Source organism: Xiphophorus hellerii, chromosome 2 (genome assembly GCF_003331165.1).
Source record: "Xiphophorus hellerii strain 12219 chromosome 2, Xiphophorus_hellerii-4.1, whole genome shotgun sequence".
Classification (NCBI taxonomy): Eukaryota; Metazoa; Chordata; class Actinopteri; order Cyprinodontiformes; family Poeciliidae; genus Xiphophorus; species Xiphophorus hellerii.
The window spans coordinates 17977888-17999173 of NC_045673.1; the positions used below are offsets into that span (position 1 = coordinate 17977888).

The following is a 21286-nucleotide window of genomic DNA, read 5'->3' on the forward strand; positions in this document are numbered from 1 at the left end:
TTTTTCTAGCAGTCTCTCAGATCAAATCTCCGTTATAAAGGTCAATATAGAAGTGTCAGGTAAAGTCCTTGACATTTAAAAAGCCATTCGGCGAACAGAGTCAAAGGCTGTTATGGATGCCTCTGACTCAGAGTTGTTATCATGTTTGAGAGATTAAAGATGACTGCTCACATTTTGCAGGTGGGTTCCACCCAAAACATGATTGATTTTCCAGTTCTTAAAAATGTTTTGTACAAGGCAGTTTGTCAAGACTTCGGCCTCCTGCCTATGTGCAAACAGATGATTTTTTCTTTTTTTTTCTTTTTACTGTGCTGCATCAGGACTCATTTAACTCATGGACGGCTCCAAGAGGAAGCAGATCAATAGAGGGAGATGTTAGGCTACCTCTTGTGTTAATGGAATAAGGAACTTCACCGACTTTGATCAACTCTCCAGTTGTCATTGACGAGTCAGTAGTTCTTATGTCATGAGCCTCCATTCTCTTTGTTTCCCAAAGGCATTACAGCGAGAGAATTTATCGACTCGAACGTCGAGGGGAAAAGTCGGCTGGAGGCGTTCTGGGACTTCCTGTCTGAAACCCTGTCTGTCAGACCGGGAACTATCAACATTTTCAGTGTAGCAGACAGAGAGACGAGAACAGTGGACATCCATTTCTATGTGCTAACCGATAATGGCTACTTGCGCCCAGAGAAACTGCACAGTGTCCTGGCTGCACATAAAAAGAAGGTATGTATACCATCCTGTCAGACCGATAGAGATCACCGTTCATAAATCAAGTGATAAACCTAGCAGCTTGAGGGAGAGAGATAACCAAGCTTTTTATCTGCCCTTTCATTCTCACACTGAATTTCTGTCGGTTTACGGCCTGACCCTGTCATGTCCATTTGTCTCTTATTCAGTTGTTGTCGGTGTATCTCTTTCTTCTGGAATAACCTTTCTTTCCTCCACAGTTTTCCTCTGCATCAGTGTAACTACCTTGCCACTTTAGCTATTAATCTAGAGATCCAGAGTCATAGTCTTCCTGCATACTCTTCCTCTTTTAAATTTCTTATTAACTGTAGTACACACCCCGAACTCTTTCACATTTGTCAATAAAACAATGTTTTATTAGGATTTTATGTGACAGTTCAACACAAAGTAGGACAGGTTGTTAAAATGAAAGAAAAATGATATGCAATTTTCAAAAAGTTTTACCAATAAAACTGAATGGCATGCATGTGTTTTTATATTCTTAACTGCAAACATGTTGCCTCTGCTAATTCTGGAGGAGCTGCAGAGATACCGCTTAGGTGGGAAAACCTTTTGAAGGGATAACTATAAGTTTGACATTCTACAAATGTAACCTTTATGCAACAGTGAAAAGTTGAAAGCCGTACTTGAAAGAAGTGCAGTTTAAAGTATGCCACAGTAGTGTGGGATCATAGTGAAAGAAGACACTGGTCAGATGAAACAAAAACTGAGTATTTATTTCCTTTATGCAAAACATGGTTAATGCCAAATCTACTACTGCACATTTCCCTGAACACATTATTCCCTCAGTGAAACATGTTGGTTGCAGCAACGTACTATTTGCTGTGATGCAGGCACATGATACCCGGTAAGAGTAACTCTGAATCTGCAAATAACTTCACACTGGGTTGGAGGTTCACCTTTCTGCTGGATAATGACCTAAACATCCAGCCAGTGCTACAATGGAATTACTTCAGAACAAAGTAAATACATGTATTATAATGGATCAGTCAAATCTCAGACATAAATCCAATTTGGGTTCTGGTACAAGACTTAAAGAAATTGCTATTTACAGATGCCATCCTTTCAATTTGATTACCCTTTAGCTATTTTGTACAGAAGAATATGCAAAAGCATATGTCTCTAGGTGCTCAAAACTGTTAGAGACATATCCCAGAAATCTTGTAGCAGATGCGGACTCCAAAAAATATTGACAGACTTAATATTGCTGAATACTTATGCACAGGCTGGTTTTGAAATTTTAATTTGTTAAACATATTTTTAAATTAGGCATCATTTTCCTTTTTACCTCAGAATTATGCACTACTTTGTGTTGGTCTATCACATAAATCCCAATAAATGCAAGAAAACTTTGTGTTTCTAATATAATGAAACGCAAAGCTGAAAGATAATAACTATTTTGTTGGAAATCCCATAAAGAATCTTGCAAGATACAAATCCCTGTTATCTTCACAGACCATTGTTATAATACCTGTTTTTTCCCCCTTCTTTCTCACTTCAGCTGCAGTCACTCCTGCGTGTGAATGTAAGCCAGGTGCAGGTAGATGAGTGTGTGCGCACTGACTGTAAGACATCCGGCGGCTGCTACACACAGTTAAGCGTCAGTGACTCACCCACCTTGATAGACTTCGGTGCTTTATCCCTGGCCTCAGTGAAAGTGACATCTTCGGCCGTGTGTGGCTGCGCCGCAAGAGAAATGACCCACCGGACGTGCTCCTACTACCCCACTAACCCCTGCCTCAATGGAGGGACATGCGTTGACACACAAAATGGGTACAGGTGAGAGCCATAGCACTAGTTTGACCTGAGGTGAAATTGACTCTTAAAAAAGGGCAAACATAAACTTGTTTCACTGTTAGTTTTTGCAAATAGTGTCTATAAACATGAAATGCACTTGAAGTACTCTGGTGATGTCAGCTTATCCTCCACAAACTTGGATAAAGATATGAAATCACTCTCATGCTGATTTTTCAATTAGAAAAATAACTTCTAATTTTTATATTGAGTATTCAGTATGGAAAAAAATCAAACATTAAGAAAGACAATTTTCACATAACATTAAACCTGCTGGTAATGCTTTATACAACTGTCTTTCTCAAGTAGCAAAGGCAAATTTTTCTACTATAACATTTTACAAGAAAAAAGTAGGGATGAAATTATTAATGTGATAATATTTTCTCTAGTTATTAATTCTATTTCAAAATTAACAATAAAACTGTTCGTGATTAATACAATATTAAAAATCCACTTATGAACTTAAAAATCCACTTATGAATGATGATGAGCTCATCATTCAACACTTATATAGGGATATTTTAACTACCAAAGACCACTAAGTTATAATAGTTTTAAGTTTGATTTCAAAAAGCACAAGAATGGCTTTAAGTCGTTTTATGTCTTCACTGTATGCAGAAAAAACTTTAGTCTACTGATATCACTACTACTAGCTGCTCAACAGCCAAAGAAAAGTAAGGTAGCTTTTAACTCCAATAGGGTTATCAATTTACAATTAATTGTCAAATAATGATTTTTTTTATATTAAAAATCATTCCATACGATTGACTAACAAAGTCTGCTTACACAAACTTTCTCTTTGTGTTTTAGTGTGAGCAGAGGCAGAAGCCAGAAGAGATTGCTGCTGCTCATCCCTTAAACTGAGTCAGTTTGTAGTTGTATTAGAAATAATCATGGCGGAGGCATCGCAGGGCTTGAAAGTGAAACAGACCAAACAAAGTCTGATGTAGAATGCAAGGTCTATTTTGAATTATAAAGATTCAACCTTCTTAAGTTATCACCTTCACTGTTTTCAACTTAGCAACTTTGTCGCTGTATTTACTAACTTTTCAGATGCCTCTTGCAACTTTTTCAAAAAGAGAAACTAGCAACAAGTCTAGTGACTTTCTTTATTAGTAACGTTGGCCACAATACAAGAAAGTGTTTTCTTGTATTGACTTGTATTGTGTTTTCTATATATCCACCTTATCCTTAACACTAGACTCACCTTAATAAATTGCTGCTAAGCAATTCTCATCTGACCAACACAAATGATTCCAGTTAAAATCCCTGTAGTCTTTATCAAACTCCACAGATTTTTATTTTGTTATGGTAGGACAGAAAAGGCTTTTTACTGGCATGCCTTCCAAACAAAACAACCAGTCGTTGTGTAGATAGTCCCTCAAGGTTGACTCCTGATGACAACAAATACACCCACTCTTTGCTGTATTTCCTGAGCTTTCACATTTTTATCAGTGGTGAAAAAGAGTTGTCTTTTGGTTAGGTTATAATTTTGCCCTCCACGTAACCAAGAGGCCATCATTCCAATTGTCTTTAATTTATGCAGGGTTACAGGCAGGCTGGTGACTATTTGTAGTAGTCATTAAACAGGCTAAGGGTTACATACATTGCAAGGCAAATGGAGAGATGAACAAGACATATGATGATGCTCACACTTGTTTTCAGAGGCCAGCTAACGTAGCATATATGTTTTTGGATTGTGAAAGGAGAGTGGAGTACAAATGGACCCAACGTATGTATGAGTAGAACATGCGAACAAAGGAGCCAGTAGAGATTTGACTCAGGACCTTCTTCATCGTTCACCAAAAATTTAACCCAGTGTCTCCAATTAAAGTACCTTAACAGTCAAACAAGGAAATAATATCTAATAAAATGTAATAGTCATATAGAAGTGATAAATGGTGCCACAAATAATTTTTCTTAAGCAGTTTTTTTAGCCTTTATTCCCACTGAATAAGTGAACATGAACATCTGGATTTAAAAAAAACACCGTGAGATTACACTGCAACAAAAAGCAAATTTATTATAAGACTTTAATTATTATAAATGATGTTGACTGTTTTTTTACTTCAATACTTGTGGCAGGTGGTTAACAAGAGTCACCTTTTCATTGTTAAACTCATTCGACACTTTATTAAGTACATCTAGCTAAGACTTTTGCCTTCAGTACTGCTTTAATGGAGCACGTTGCTTTATTCTGCTGGAATGTATCATCATTTTGATCTAATCTGCCCATGGTCCTCTCACCTCTGACATCAACAAGACATTTTCTTCCTCACACTACTACTCACTGGTTGTTTTCTCTTTTTTTTAACCATTCTCCCTGAAAACCAGAGAGATGGATTTGTGGAAATCCCAGTAGGATCAGCAGTGTCTGCACAATTCAGATCAGCCAGCCTGTCTGGCACTAACAACATGCCACATTGAAAGCCATTTAAGTTCTCTTTATTCCACATTGTATTCTTCACCACATCCAGATGACTAAATTGACAGAATTGCTGTTTTGTTTAATATAAGTGACCAGTATTTCATGACCTTAGTTAATTTTATATTAAGCCTAGCCATTGATTGTTTCTTGCTGTTATAATAAATCGTTGCCTCCAGGTTTAAAAAGCTCAGTGGAAGTCTTTAGAAAAAAAATGCATGGATTTCATTTCACATTTTCTATCACACTCTAATGCACAGATTAAATAAACATAGGGCAAAGGGATTATTTGAATGTATTCCCTACTTCTGTTTGCTCACACTGTGCAAAGTCATAGTTAGTGCCAGTAATATGAACGTGTAAAAAAGTTTACACACCTGGTGGTCACAGGCAGCATAAACACAACGGTATTTTTGTTTTCATTACATTTTAAATTGTCTCAAACTATTGCAAAACTCGTATTTTCCGAGACACGCGTCTCCTCCTTAGGAACCGTACATGTCACCTGACGTGAATTCAGTCCATCCATAAAGAATCCAATTTTTCCTCCTATTCTCTGTTGAGGGAGCTTAACAGGAAACCTCAAAGAGGAGCTAATCAGATATTGTCAGACAGAAGAGAGAATAACAGGCCGTGCCCTTCCTGATTTGGACTGCCATTGCTCTCATGAGTCACATGAAAGAACAGTGAAAGATTGAGGTGCTCTTTCACTGCTTATTGTGTGCATATGTATGCAAAATGCTACCCATCAGGCTAAGCCTCCTCTTTTTGCTGCATATGGATCAGTATTCCTACCATGTGTTGCCCCCTCTGCACAATAAACAGTGATGTGAGAAATAGTCCGTTACAGCCTCAGTACACACAAGCCTTCTTTAGACACTGCATGAAAATAGATGGCTTTGACATTATCAGCAGAGCCAGCTTGTCTCACATGCCTGCAGTAGAGGACAGACTGAGATCAACCAGTCCCCTCAATCCTCGCCATCATTGTGATGGAAAGGGACTGCTTTTCATCACTACATGTATCTCTTTGTTTGGTGGCATTTTTTTTGTGATTAAAATTCATCATTACAGACACTCGCTCAAACAGATTCGAGAGTCTCATGAAAAATGCTTAATTTCCAGTTTGTCCGAGAGCGTTGATCCTTAGCGCTAACGCTGTAATCAAAGTAGATAAGTGGCTACAAAAAGAGGCAATCTAGCAAAGTGTGTAGCATAAGTGTGAGCAGAGGGCAGTTCAGGAGAGTGGGGGAAAAAAAAAAATCTTCTGAAAATCAGTGATGGTTCGACACATAGAGGAGTGAAAGAAATAGATTTAATTATCCCCTAACAAAAGCAACGTGATGTGCCTAGCCTGAACTGTCTCCGGGGAGTTCAGCTCAGACAGCTGTTATAGATAAAGAATAGACCAGAGTAATGCTGTGTTCATAACTAATTGATTTAATGTAGAACTGAATATTCAGGGCTTTGTCGCTAATGCAAACAATTGATAGATAAAAGTGCTCTGCTCGCTGTCTGTTGACAGGCAGCGCGTTCAAACACAGTCGGACCTGTCTGCCTGCGTGAATCAACAAGACTGTCACGTACGACAGAGACAATGCGAAGATTTCTGAGAGCTCAAAACTGAATGACACTGATTGTTTCTTTCCACTTGTTTTGTCCTGATTTCTCACACATTTTCCCTTCTCTGTGCTACAGGTGCCACTGCCCCCCACAGCTCGAAGGGCCAGACTGTCAGCAGACAAGACTTAGTTTCCTTGGTAACGGCTATGCCTGGTTTCCTCCCATAAGGCCATGCTTTGATAGCCATCTTTCACTCGAGTTTATGACGGAGGAAGATGACGGACTGCTGTTGTATTCAGGCCCGTTGGCCACCCTTTTACCTGGGGATAATGAAGACTACATTGCCATAGGTAAGTAAATAAACAAAGTCAAGTCTCAGTAATTACATGTGTTCTATTGGGCTTCTGAGCTCTCAAACCTAGAACTTAATTGTGTGCGTTAACTACTGGGAGGTAGCTAACAACAAATATGAGGAAAGCTTTAGGTTTGTGTATACTTCAGAGACATATGAGCTCTCAGTCAACTGAGTTATACAACCATCAGCTCAATATGCTTTAAAGACTAAACACTTTTCTTAATAAATATGTAAGCAATTTTGTTCATAAGCCCCTGAGGTCAGTATCATACTTGCAGTGAAACAATCGAAAAACCTTTATTTTCTATAGATATTCACTGTCAGTGAATATCAGCAGGACTTTCTGGCCTGCTGTAACTCTTAAGAATAAAAGGAAGCTTTTTTATTTTTGACATATTGATAAACTTAAAAAAAAAAAGCACAAGTAAAATAAAATAAGTGCATCCTCACTTTGACTGATTTTTATGGAAAGACATGTTTCTGCAGCCAGTTTTAAATTATCAGCCTGCAAATAGGTTTCTCATGCACCAATTCATACCACCATTTCATACTCATGCATTTCTATTTTATCCTTTGTTTCCTCATTGTATCTGTGGACAAACTATTTTATTCCTATGTACTTAACTATTGCATCTTTGTCTATTCTGCTTTGTATTTTCATGAATTATGGAGATAAGTAATTCTAAACATGCCTTCATTTAATTGTGTCTAATTTTCTGAAGATTTTTTTTATTTATTGCATCTTAATGTTTGCTTCTGATTCCAGCTTGGGTAAGTTGGCTCATAAAATTTGTGACAAATTATAACCCATAATCAAACAAAAATAACTCTAGTTCACTCCTGTAGTATTTTGTTCTGCTTATTTTTCTACCATCAGGAGACGAATAACCCCCATTCATCAATGTCCTTATTCACCTTTGAACTTTCAGTCTTTTTGTACCAGGTACAAAAATGTTAATATATTCTGAGGGACATGTCATACCACCAAACTTCATTTCATCACCCAAGTGTGTGTTTCAGACCAGCTTTGACAGCCAAAAATAAAAGTAATTGTTAACTACTCACCTCATAATTTACTGTAATGTAAAGTTTCAAAATAATAACGTAAAATAAAATAATAGTATGTGCATAATTAGAGATTTTTTGGACCACTCATCTCCACAGTTTATCAAAAATACTGAGCTAAATGAAAAATAAACTCATACTATGTAGTTTACTAAGAAGGGTACAAAAACAGTTTGTTGAAGGATACAAAATGGAAGAGGTGAAATGGCAATTGTTTGGTACATAAATTGGTAAAGAGGATTTTTGCCCACAGCCTATTATTTATGATATTGAATCATTTCCTGTGTGTAGATTATACTGAATTACTTGGAGTTTTTGAAAGTCAAAATGTGGTACACAAACCATAACAGCAAGCAAAGGTTTGATTTTAGAAGCATATTTTTTTTTCTGCCTAGCACTGCCACTCCAAATATTTGTTAGCTTCACATTTCATGAAAAAAAAAAGGTTTTGTTGCTGTTGTTTCAATTTTTTAGTGTTTAGAGGCTGCAAGCAGTACCTGCTTCTATTTCTAATGTCTGTTTGAACTTGATGGTTAAAACATCTTGGATCTATTTTTTTTTCTCCCATTAACAGATGATGTGCAAGTGTATACCTCGGTTTTGGCATTTTGCTCACCTTGAACATTTATGTCTGTGTTAACATATTGCAAATGAGATCTTATAGCAATAAGATGTCATTGATTTATTTGGTGCCCATTAATGTGACCATTGTGGCAATTTTCAAACTATTTGGATACCAACTTGTGAAGGAAATGCTTCACAAGTTGGGAACATCTGTCCCAGTGCCTGGCATTGCTAGCAGTAAATATGAGCACCTCCAATGTTAGATGCTGGAATGGTTAGTGAAAGTTTAAATCAGAAGAGCCAAGTCTCAGGCTCTGCAGGTCTCAATTAGGAAGTTAAAAGTTAAAGTTCATGGCACTGCAAGACTACTGGGTCTGAAACACAAAAACTTGAATGAAAACAAAGATCAACAAAACCTTAGACTAGGGAGAGCAGCAAGGACTTTTATTTCCAAAACAAAAGGGGAAAATAAAACATATATCTTATGAGAATTTCCAGTTCACAGCAAAACAAAAAGAGAGCACAACTTTTGACTTCTGAGTGGGTAGATGAAAGGTGAGAAGGTTGAACTTCTTCTGCTCTTAACTGGAGAAGTGACATACTTTCCCCTGTATGCCTGAACAACTCACTGATTAGATCCTATCAAAGTGCCACAAGATCAAGTATGTTTAGCACAATAGGAAAAAACTAATTCAGACAAAATGCAGAGTGCATGGAAAAATGTAAAGCTATTGTGTAGATAGATTTTGTAAAACAGTAAAGATTCTGCATGGTTAGTAAAAATATCATAAAGCAATATAAATAATGGTGAATAAAAACACCTACATTTCAAACCATACGTGTCTTATAAAATTAGTATAGCCATAACTGCAACAATTTGCATTTTTATAGCGATACAATATTCAGGTGTGTTTGAGCAGGTACACATAAAACATACCATAAGGAATTGAACTAAACATTCCCAGTCTAAAGGGTTTCAGCAAAAAAATCAAATTAGAAATTTAGATAAATTGGTGGAACATAATTTATGGCCACAGAAAGAAATCATATCTACGTATATATTTTTGTTCCACAACGTGTAAACTATTTACAATATCCTAAGCTACCTTGACAGTATGATATGCAGTAAACAAAATTCATCATACTTGATCAGAAAATGAAACCTTAAATGAGTATGAAAGCAAATTATGTAATTTACTAACATTAGACTAATATGAACAGAAATAAAGACATAGCACTGGTACTAGAATGGAGCCCTGGAAATTACATAGTGTTGTTTGACATAGTTGAAATTACCATCTTTAAAGCAGGCCGCACAATTTCAGTGTAATTCTATGAAAACCCTGTTTCTTTATCTTTTCCAATAAAAAAATAATGATTTAAAGCATTTAGCACAAAAATGCTACAGCAAAATCCTTATCAGCTAGGTATGAGCAATGAAAACCAATTTGGATTGAAAAGCAAATAAAAGCTAATCTGTGAGATGTTACGTTTATTTGCTTTCATATTTGTGAAACGTGGAAAAATAAATAAAGAAATAATTTTGCCATGTTTGTGTTAAATCTTTTTGCAGGAAGAGGGACATCTATGTGTGATAGATTGTTGTCTATATGTGATCCTTTGAAATCAATTACGGCAAAGTGTAATACGTGAGGTGTTGTGTATTTGAGTCTTGATTTACTGCGTTTAAAGATCCCAGTAAGGTCTTAGTGGAAAGAAAATATGACTCCTTTTTTTGCGCCTCCAGTAATGATCGATCACTCGTGCCATCACACAGAAAATCAGTGAACCATAGTTGCTTTTCATTGACTCATGTCCAGATTTACTTTGAATTGAGATTTTTTTTTTTGCTCTGTTGGGAATCTTTCATAGCATGGTTGAATACCTTGTGCAGTCCATTTCACAGGTAACTACTCGGAAAGCACATAGTGACTTCATGAAAGAAACACCAACACAGCTTATTGTTGCTGATACAAAGACTCACTCTGGGAACTGTGTTTTTTTGTTTTTTTTAATCAAAACTAATTAATACAATTTAAGTATGTCGTGCCTTAAAGACCTAATTCTATTGCAGCCTTAGCAGCACCGAAACATTTAGAAGAAACATACAATCTTCTCAAGGCAACAAGAGTGAAGACAATGTTAAATATGCTTCATGTAAAAGTAATATCATCCAATTGTGTAACATAGTAAAGAAACACTCTTTATGATTTTCTAATATATAACGATGCAATTATAGTGGAGTTTTATTATCAGGTTATTGTTTCTATCATTGTGCAAATGCTCACCCTGCCTACATGCATGAATATATAGAATGTCTTTATGTTTTCTATTTATTGTTCTCTAAACTAATGAATCTTTAATGAGGAACCATGCCAAAATCATTTCTTAAATTTCTTCTGTCACCCCATGATAAAGAACTATTTTCAGTGCTGGACCCAAAATAAATTCATTTTTCATTGCTGTAGAATAATTTGACTGGCAGAGGATATTGTTATTTTAATCGTTCTGGTATTTCAAGTATTTCTGGCACTGTCACCTATTTACAAGGTGCGTGGAGAGAGGCAAAGATCTGGTAAGATAAAGACTCCAGAAAAAATTAAAATTCTGGGGAACCAAAAAATTTAGGCTCTTGTCCTTTATTGGGGTCATGATTGCAGTGAAGTTGGTTCCTTTGCATTTCAAGTGTTGCTGGATTCTTCACCTTTAGGACTTTGTGATGCCACCAATCTAAAACAATCTAAAAAAAACAACAATCTAAAAAATAATAAGGACGATAAATAATTCCACAGTATCTCAGAATCTTTGTTGTTCTTAACAGTGAGCTTTTTCAAAACATAATCACCTTGTTTTGGCAATCAGGCTTGCCAGCAATCAGAGATTAAGAAAAATGGCCTTCTGTATCATGTTACAATTACGAATTATTAAAATGCACAATCAGCTGTGTACATTTAAGAAATCATGTAAACCTGAATTCATTTCGAGGCTTTTAACACAACTTTGCCATGAGTGCCCTAAATGTGGCTTGCAGCATACTGTTCTCTTTGCTACTCAGATTCTGCGCTCCAGTCTGTGTTCAGTTGTTTATTCTCCTTGTTTAAGAGAAAAACTTCACTTGGGTATTTCCCTGTATCAAACTGGGAACTTGAACCTTGCCTTTTTATTATTTTCTTTTATTTATACCGTGTTTGGTTTACAATGCATTTCATCACTATTTTCTGTTTACTCTAGTTTTATATTTTTAATCATACCTGCATTTTGAGCTGCTTTTGGACTTTGAGAATTTTGTCCTTTTCTCCAATATTTTCACCCAGAATTAATTGTCCCCTTATTTTTCAGTGGCCTCTATTAATTTTGATGTTCATCTTTTACAGAGCTGATTGGTGGGACTCCTAGCCTTAAAATCAACCATGGTTCTGGAACCCTAGTTCTTCAGTTAACAAATGTTGGAGTGAGTGACAGACGTTGGCACCGCCTTGATGTGAGGAGCAACAGCAAAGTAAGAGAAGTACAGAACTGCCATGGCTCCTACGTGATTGTCACTGACTGTTTCACTCTACATGCAAGAGAAATGTCAGATTAGAAAACACACTGCAGTTCCACGGAGTGTCAAGCAAGAAGCTGAACATTCATCCCCACATGCCGTTGTAATGACCTCTCTTTTCTTTCCTACCCAATTTAAAGGAAGTGCGCTTTACTCTGGATCGATGCTCCAGTGCAATTGTCATGGAAGCAGAGGGGGTGGATTCTTGGGCGATGACAGAGGATCGCTCTTCCTGTGAAATACGAGGGGTCACGCCCAACAGGGATAAGTAAGACCAATAATTAATTCTGGAAAGAGAAAATAGTTTGGAAAAAATATCTGTATTTTCAGACTTTATTCTCTATCCCTTTGTGTGAACTTTCTATCCAACCGTTTATCCATCCATAGATGTAGCTGGCCTTTTCATGGCCATACCACCTCGTAATTAAAGAGAGGGAAAAACCATTAACGAACAATTCATTTTATAATTAGCATATGTGTGTAATATGTTTCTGTCACAGGTCATTTGGGAAAGATTTGTCCCTCCCTCCAACCATCCATGGTGTTTGTACAGTTCATATTTGAAGCTGGACCACAGTAGAAATATCTCCAATAAATGTTTTATGTTTGTATATTTAAAACACTGAGTTAAAAAAGACAGAGATAGGAGAAATTTTTACTTGAAAATTAAGTATGAAACATGAATCTACGTAAATGAAACAGATGTGAACTAACTAACCACTGTGCTTATGATGAACCAAGTGGTTCTTTAAATAAAAAAAGACACAAATTAATGGCTGTATTTTCAATGAGTATTTAATTGGACACAGGAAAACCTGTGGCTGCATTTGTTTTGAGTGCATGAGAAGTAACAGCGTGAATAATTCAAAAGAGCCTTCTTTAAACTGGAGTGTGGCTTTCTTTAGCAACTCCAAACAAATCTATTTGTGTTTAGTTTCCACTTACTGTTTTTAAACCTAAGCTGACACATGGACCTGAGGGACATGCCCCATATCCTCACTGGGCCGTGTGAGGATTAGATGCAAAACTAGCAACCGACCCAAAAACTTAGATTTTCAAAATGTTTTGGATCGGTTGCTAGTTTCAATATAGTATTTAGTAGATGCTCTGTTTTATATTCTAATTTGCATTCATGTCTTAATGTTTTCTAAGTCACAAAATGTATGCCTTTTAGGTTTTATTTAACAACTGGCATTATACAATGCAAATATAAGATAAACAAAAGAAAGACAGAACAAAGAAAATTAAATTTTTTCTTCAAAGGTGATTTAGAGCATTATCAAATTAATTTTCCATTGATGCTGAGTTAAATATCTCAGCTTAGAAATAAAATTTAATCTGTTAACTTAGAATCACGTTTTACCAAACAAAGCATCTTTGTGGCATTTCATATGTTAGATAGCATGGGAAAGATTTGTAGGTAGAACTGTTCAAACCCAGAAATTCTCATCGAAAATGCTGTTTATGTTTATCCAGGGTTTATTATTAATTAAAATTAAATCAGATGGATACACAGGCTGTTTTCAGTTTCTCATGTGCCACACTGTTTTCTCTGGGGGAAAGAAACTGTTGATGATTTCCTGAAATGTAATCCTTAAAATGCCAATTAATTTTTGACTTCGTATCCTCATAGCATTTTGTGCTTGGTCACAGCTCAACTTGTTTACTACCACCGTGGACCTGGCTTGCCTCTGGACTCATTATTGTTGTTTCAGCTTAGCTACAGTTTGAAAAGTGCCACCTTACACATAATATTGTAATGAAGATTTTTTATTTTTTTGCACACACACAAAAAAAAAAAAAATATATATATATATATGGAAGGGAAGTTAAAACAGTACTTTGAAATCTGTTGTGTGCAAAAAAATAAATCTTCATTACATACTTCATATATACTGTATATAGCAATACAGAGCTCTTGAAAGATTGTTAGGACTTGGAAAAATTCTCACTTTTTCATGTCTAATCTGTTTGCTCTTTAACCCAGAAGTTGAACTGCACTTTAGCTATATAGCTGTCAAAATGTTTTTGTAGCTAAACATCTGCCATGTCACTCAAGCTTTATATGTCTATCTTTTTCTTTTAAAACTGAAAGGTTTATTCACTTTTAAATCTCTTAAAGCTAGTGCTGCACAGGTTGTGGTTGGAAGGGAAGTGAAAACAGTACTTTGAAATCTGTTGTTCATTTTGCTCAGGCACTAAGAAAAATAAATGTTTCATATCCTAGCCTGTTATTGCAAATACACATTATTGATTTCTTTCCATGAAGCAATTGTGAGATATTAGCAGAAGTTTTGAACTGACAGGACACATAAAATCTAAAAGAAAATGCTAAAATTACATGTTTTGTTCCTTAGAAACTTTGTGCACACAAATAACACCTTCAGTCACCTCAGTGATCTGACTTCTGACTAATCTAGAGCTATCTGTAGTACTGCAGTATGAATATGTTTTGTCTTTTCCCTTGCAATTTTCTTTTCCCTTGGAACCAGGAATTTATTTATTTCATATTCATGAGGATAAAGACTTTTGAACAGGCAAACTGTCTTTGGTGGGTGAGGAGAAAACTGCTTTATTGATCTATTCACTCTCACAACTCTAACCCACTTTTCTTGAATAGTAAGTGACCACACATCCACTTGACATATTCCCACCAGAATGTTTTTTATTTTTTTGTCAAGAAAACGTTCCAATTTGTGTTTAAACCAATCGTACTGTTACATAGGTAACAGCACAATAAACAATAAATAACCAATAAATAATTGGTTATTTATTATTTATTATCTGTTGATAAACTTGTAATAAATGTATATTTTATAATAGTTTTACAGACAAGAGATTCATAAATAAAAAGCATATTCCAATGAGGTTATGTTTTGACTTACCTTGGCAGAGAAATTTGGCATGTCTTGAAAATAGTAGAGGAATCTCTTTGCAAGTGGATTTTGTTTTCTCACAAATGTAATTTACATACAGGTATAATGCATATTTTCAAAGTAAGAGGAAAGGAACAATAAAAAGGTGTCACATTTGTTTTCTGTATGTACAAAAAGTGATGACAGTCTCAGCAACAATTGGAGAAAACTATGAATTTTAACAGACAGTTTGTATTGTATGTACATGTTACAACTGCTTACACTCTCTGTTTTATTTGTGTTGCAAGTTCTGTCTTGAATTGTAACCTTGAAAACTTTCCCTTAGCACAAATACTTTGGTTGTTTTTCATCCCCAGGTACCTGAATGTAAGTCATGTTCTGCAGCTTGGAGGAATCAATGAGAACATATCATATGAATACCCACAACTGCAACACAAACACTATACCGGATGTTTAAGGGACTTGATTGTGGACAGCAAGGTAAAGTAAAAAAGTGATCTGAGTTTAACACAACTACATGGCTGGACGAATAGGCGGCTGTGTTGTATTCCTTTAATGTGTTCTGTTATGACAGGAAACTAGCTAAGTTTATAAATAATACTGATTTAGTAAAAGAATTTATGTGATTGGTGAAATTTAGGTCTGTGATAGTGATACAGAGGTTTCTTGCATGCATCATTTTTTATTCATCAGTATTATTTTTTATTAATTTTAATTTAATATACAATTAGTTTACCATTTCTGTAGAGAATTTGGAAAAGTTCAGAACATAGTGTTATAACCTTGTGAACTCGTCATATGTTTATTTCCAATATTTGAGTTAAACAGTGTCATAACTTTAGATTTATTTAAAGCAATAAATCAAATACACAGCTATTGTAAAATCTTCTATAAAGATCACGCCACAATATATTAAGGAAGTCTGTGTAAACTTTTACATTTACAGAAAGTTTATCATTCTGGCATTTAGTAAATATAAATATTTTTAATACTAACTGATCTAAAACAGTATGAAAGGTAGTGCAATGTAATGTCAGAAAGGGAGAAAAAAGGGGATGTGTCTTCGTGTGAATAGGCTTTTAAAGGTACACATGTGGGATTTGAAATGGAAACATGAAATAGAAATAAACACGAGAACATGATAACATGGACCAAATTGCAAAGGAAAAAGCAGCACATTAATTAATAAAATTAATACACAAGCTGCATACCGCGCAGCAATTAAAAGTCCAAAACACATCAATATATAATCAGCCAGGAGCATAATAAACCGCACAAGGAGTTCAACAGTATCAACTAACAAACACACACAGATTTGCATTTGTTTCTATATTCTTACCAGAACACTACATTGACAGAACTCATTCCCGAGCGCATTACGTTAACGTCATACTGTTTTGGTCATTAGGATGATTAAAGCAGATTAATTGAGGTAAATACCAATGCCAACAAAACCTCAATTTGATGCCCAAAGACAAATAATACTGTTGTCATGTCAACAAACATAATGCACTCAAACATTCTTATCCCCATCCTCCACTACATGATTACTGAATGTTCTACAACAGTTGACTCTACCCTAATAGATATGACCTGATGTCTTTTTTTCTGCCTTGACTTTATTAACACACTCCTTAAAACTCCAGATGGATAAACTCCTCATACGTCCATTTTTATACCGGTGCTGGCAATTGCTGATGATCAGCCAACTGCATTTTGCCAGTAGCACCTGGGTGCCCTATTCCATATTCATATGAAAGCTGAAGTTTTCACTCACTGCTTCTCCATTCAGATGTTCCTCCCCCTTTATCTCAGATAAAACTTCTTTAATGTTCCATTTTAGAGTTTTTATCAAACATTGAAATTGATTTCACAAAAACAGCTTTTTGAGAGATTTGATCTTAATTTACCATTACGTTTCTTTTTACTAATCTTTAATAAAAATATAATTCTTTTAATTTCCTTTTTTTTCCATTCCTTCTTTCAGTGTGTCATTCTTCAACTCTCTTTCTCCTGTTTCGTTTCCGCTTATTCAATCTAGCTGTATGACCTTGGTTCTCCTGCGGAATCCTCCAACATTTTGCCTGGCTGCGGTCTCATTGATAACCATTGCACCGACTTGGAGCAGCTTCCCTCCTGTGGCAAGCGGGGCAGCTGTCACGGGGAGTGGGACTCTTTCAGCTGCCTGTGTGAAAAAGGGTTTACAGGCCCGCATTGTGATCAAGGTAGGCCTGTAGAGTTGCCTTTAAATGACCATGACGTTTTCAGTCTGAACCTCACGAGGTGTGCAGACCCAAATGGAAAACTTGCTGGTGTGGGAAGATAACCCCGTCTTACATAAAGTGCTTTTGCACAGCCGCACACTCTCACTGTAATTCCCTCATGTATTTCCCATGTGACAGCTGAATTAATTGAACAAGCCTTTTGTGCTTTTTTTTTTTTTTTTGATTGACAAGTGACTCCAGAGTTTTCCTTTGACGGCCGGAGCCACGTTCAGCTGCAGCTCTTGTGGTCTCTCCCTGCAAGGCGGACCAGAGTCCAGGTTGGGGTCCGTACCCGCGCTTTAACAGGGGTCATCCTCAGCTTGCTGTCCCAGGAGCAAAGTGAATACCTGCGTTTAGAGGTGAGTCACGGCTGGTCACCCGCCTCCACCTTGACAGCTGCGATTGTCTTGTTTGTGAGCCTCAAATTAGACCCTGTAAATGATTGCAGCAGATGCTTGTCAGGCTGTGAGTGAGTAATATCAGGGTTGGAGACATATGGGTGGATACCGAGGGGGCTGTTGACTGACATATGCATGTTCCTTACTGGCTCTTTGACTAGATCTACAGAGAGCCTTTTTGGAAAGTGTTTGATTAAAAATAATAGGCCCTCCATATTCAAGGGTATTTTTGTTTCTGGTTAAAGTTTCATAACCACTTTAATATAGCAAGAGAGTCAGTGGGTATAGCAATAAATGGAAGTTCGAATCTCTTGTTAAACACTTCTGAGTTCTGACACAGCTTATATGGAGAAGTAAGCTCAAAGTCTGTGCAGTATGTCACTAAATGCAATAAAAATAGTTCCTTACAAAAGTATTCACAGTTATTTTGTTCACATTTTTACCACATTACAGCTACAAGCATCTCTGTATGTCATGCAGATTTTACACAACAGACCAGAATAAAGTAGAGCATAATTTTGAAGTTAAATAAAAACACATGGTTTTTGCAAAACTGAGTTGCATAAATTTATGTTAAGCCTTCCTGTAATCCTAGGAAGTTTAGTACAATTTGCTGTAGTTGTACAGCACCAATTGTCAACAAAGATAATCTCAAGACACCTTTAAGAAGAAAGACTTTTTAAAGGTCTCCATTCCAGCCTCAGAGACCACCTAATTACTAGACAGTGCAGCTGTTTTAAGAAGAACTCAGAGGTTTGTTAGAGAAAATTAGTGTACAAGCAGCAACCTGAAGACAAAGTATAATATCCAGGGAGACGTTTAGGTTTTTTTTTCTATAAAACAATAACACAGCCTTTAAATATTTCATAGAGCACTGTTCAAGCCATCATCCAAAAATGGAAAATGGATGGTGCAACAGCAAACCCATCATAACAGTCATCCACCTAAACTGACAGGCCAGGCATGAAAAGCATTAATAAGAAAAGCAACAAAGAGGCCAGTGGAAAGTTGGGAGGGTAAATCTTTAGCCTAAAAAGAAGTCTATTAGTGCTGCATTCCACAAATTGGAATGCACCAATTTGTGCAAGAGTGGAAAGAAGAGAGCTGGTGCAAGAAAGGCACAAGATGCCATGTTGTCAGTTTGCCACAAGCCTTGTAGGGGACACAGCAAACATGTTCTGATCTGATGGAACCAAATTTGAGCTTTTTCCCTTATCCGCAAAGTTTGTTTCAGAAAACTAATACTGCACATCACTATGAACAAACCATCCCCACAGTAAGATATGGTGGTGGCTGCATCATGCTGTGATTGCTTTATTTTCTTTAGAAGAGAAACAACCGTTTGTGTTGTGGGGAAGATAGATAAAGAAAAAAAACAGTATTTATGAAACTAGGATTTGCAGAAGACAAAGAAGACACAGCCTTGAAGGTTTACCTTTCAGCAGGACAATAACTGAAAATGAATTTGTTATATTAAGGGGTTATTTGGGCGTTTTTTTCTTCCTTCACATTATTTGTATTGGTATACTCTTAATACATTTTTATGTATCTTCTAAAATTCTAATCATAAACACAGAAACAAACTTTAGAAAAAGCAGCACTACACATATGATCAGACAAAAGCCAATCGAATGGCCAACATGTCTTAAAAAAACAGGAGAAAATTCAGATTTGGGGTATCAAATACCCCGAAGCTGTGATGGTCGGTCCATTTTATTATGTCATTAAGAGCCTTAGAGTATTTTGTGTTGTGTTCCCATATTCATGATAATCTTTCTATCTATTTTTCTGTTAGAAAAGTCCAGTCCTAAATCTTATTTTTCATATACAAAACTAGACAATCCATGTTCTAAAATCCTCAACTTATCTTTCTACGTTTCAGGTATGAGGCAACAATTTCAACCTGTAGATGTGCAAACGTGGTAGCCCTTAAAGACTTGAAGCTGCATTTGCACAGAATAATGGTTTCCTAAAGCACTGAATTTGCTGTCTACAAATTTACATAGTACTTACTGATTTTTGTTATAAAAGTTTTGAAAACCCCATGTATATTTTGCTGTCACTGCTTTGAGATGGACCATCATATTTAAAACATAAATTTTAGTTGCCATGTCTTAAAACAGGGGTGTCAAACTCCAGTCCTCAAGGATCAGTGTCCTGCATTTTTTAGATGTGCCACAGGTACAAAACACTGGAATGAAATGGCTTAATTACCTCCTCTTTGTGTAGATCAGTTCTCCAGAGCCTTGCTAATGACCTAATTATTCTATTCAGGTGTGGTGCAGCAGAGGACACATCTAAAAGTTGCAGGACAAGCGGCCCTTGAGGACTCGAGTTTGTCACCTGTGTCTTTCGAACATGAAATAGTCCCAAGAGGTGCTAATGCTTTTTTAAGGCACTGGATCTGCATACTTCCTTCAACACAATTAGTTGACTGCTACAGACAGTGTACTTTACTTCATATGTGTCTTCTGCCTGACACCATGCTGAGTGTTTATGATGGTGGTGTTCCCTGTCAAAGGATTTCATCTAACCAACTGACAGGCCAAGTGAGAACAGTGCCTGGAAGTAACTGACTCTGGTAGGACTGTCACTCACAGGTCACCTGGTTGCACCGAAACTGTTTCTATTACCTGATTTCACACTGCCAGTCTGCTGTTAAAACAACATCTCGTTTTTGTGCTGGCACTTATTTGTCAGACAGCACGGTTTAAACCACCAGCCCTTGTTCTTTTAGTTTTTATGCTGCATGAGGAAAAAAACAATAGTGTCCCCATCCCTCGTTTCAGTCCCACAGTGACAGAAGGAAAAAGCTGTTGGCTTTAATGTGTGGTGTGAGGGCTGTGGAGCTTTTCTGCGAAACCCTCTGTGGAACTGAATTGGTGAGCTGTATAAAGCTTCTGATGTCTGTCTGCAGCAAACACGCTGAAACATTTTCAGCCTTGTTGTCCCAAAACACACAGAAACACTTGAACACAACCCTACTGTGTTTTCTGACTAAACCTTCTAATTTAGAGGGCAGCCTCTTTGCCCCAGTTTTTTTTTCTTTTTCTTATGGATAGATATGGAATTGAGTGCCCACTGAATAAATAAGTACTTTTTCACACAGAGGTTACCAAGGGCAGGCTGGGTAGAAACTGCATTTGGTTCTCAGAGGAGTTCAGCCTCTCTGTAAAGAAAACATTTAGAGTAATGCTTGCTGAGAAGAAGTTTTTAGAGGGTGTCTGGGATAAACTCCACAAGTAACTTCTGAAAAGAGTAAAAAATCAGAGCTTTGACATAGTTCAGACCTCAGAAATATGCTGAAATATATTTTGAGAAGGGATGATTGCATATGACTCAAGGGATACTGCAGAAAGTTTATATAATCATTTGTACCTGCGCATTGATTAATCTTTTTTTTTTTTTTTTCCACAATTTCTAGCTTTGCACTACAGGCAAGATGAAGCAGTAGGGAAATCACATTGAGCTTAGATTTTTTTTTTTTATTATAAATGGGTGTGCATTTATGTGCGTCCAGTAGAAGGGGGCTCCTGCTGAGGGAGCAATAGTTAATGCATGCTGGGCTGACTGTGAATTATCTAGACCTACTGTTTCCAATTAAGCTCAGGACATGTACAAGCTGCAGTTATGGGAAGCCTCACATTGGTTTGTCCATTGTGTTCACTCATCCCTAACTGCTGAAGAT

At 36.5% G+C, this 21286-nt stretch overlaps 1 protein-coding gene across 1 annotated transcript in view; it reads left to right on the forward strand.

Moving 5' to 3' along the window:
* Positions 1-21286, forward strand: part of LOC116737429 (neural-cadherin-like) — a 142592-nt gene that overhangs the window by 102801 nt on the left and 18505 nt on the right. The window contains 8 exon segments of the mRNA XM_032590565.1: positions 497-726; positions 2252-2529; positions 6668-6882; positions 11891-12015; positions 12201-12328; positions 15293-15416; positions 16978-17161; positions 17393-17559. Coding sequence (XP_032446456.1) covers positions 497-726; positions 2252-2529; positions 6668-6882; positions 11891-12015; positions 12201-12328; positions 15293-15416; positions 16978-17161; positions 17393-17559 — 1451 coding nt within the window.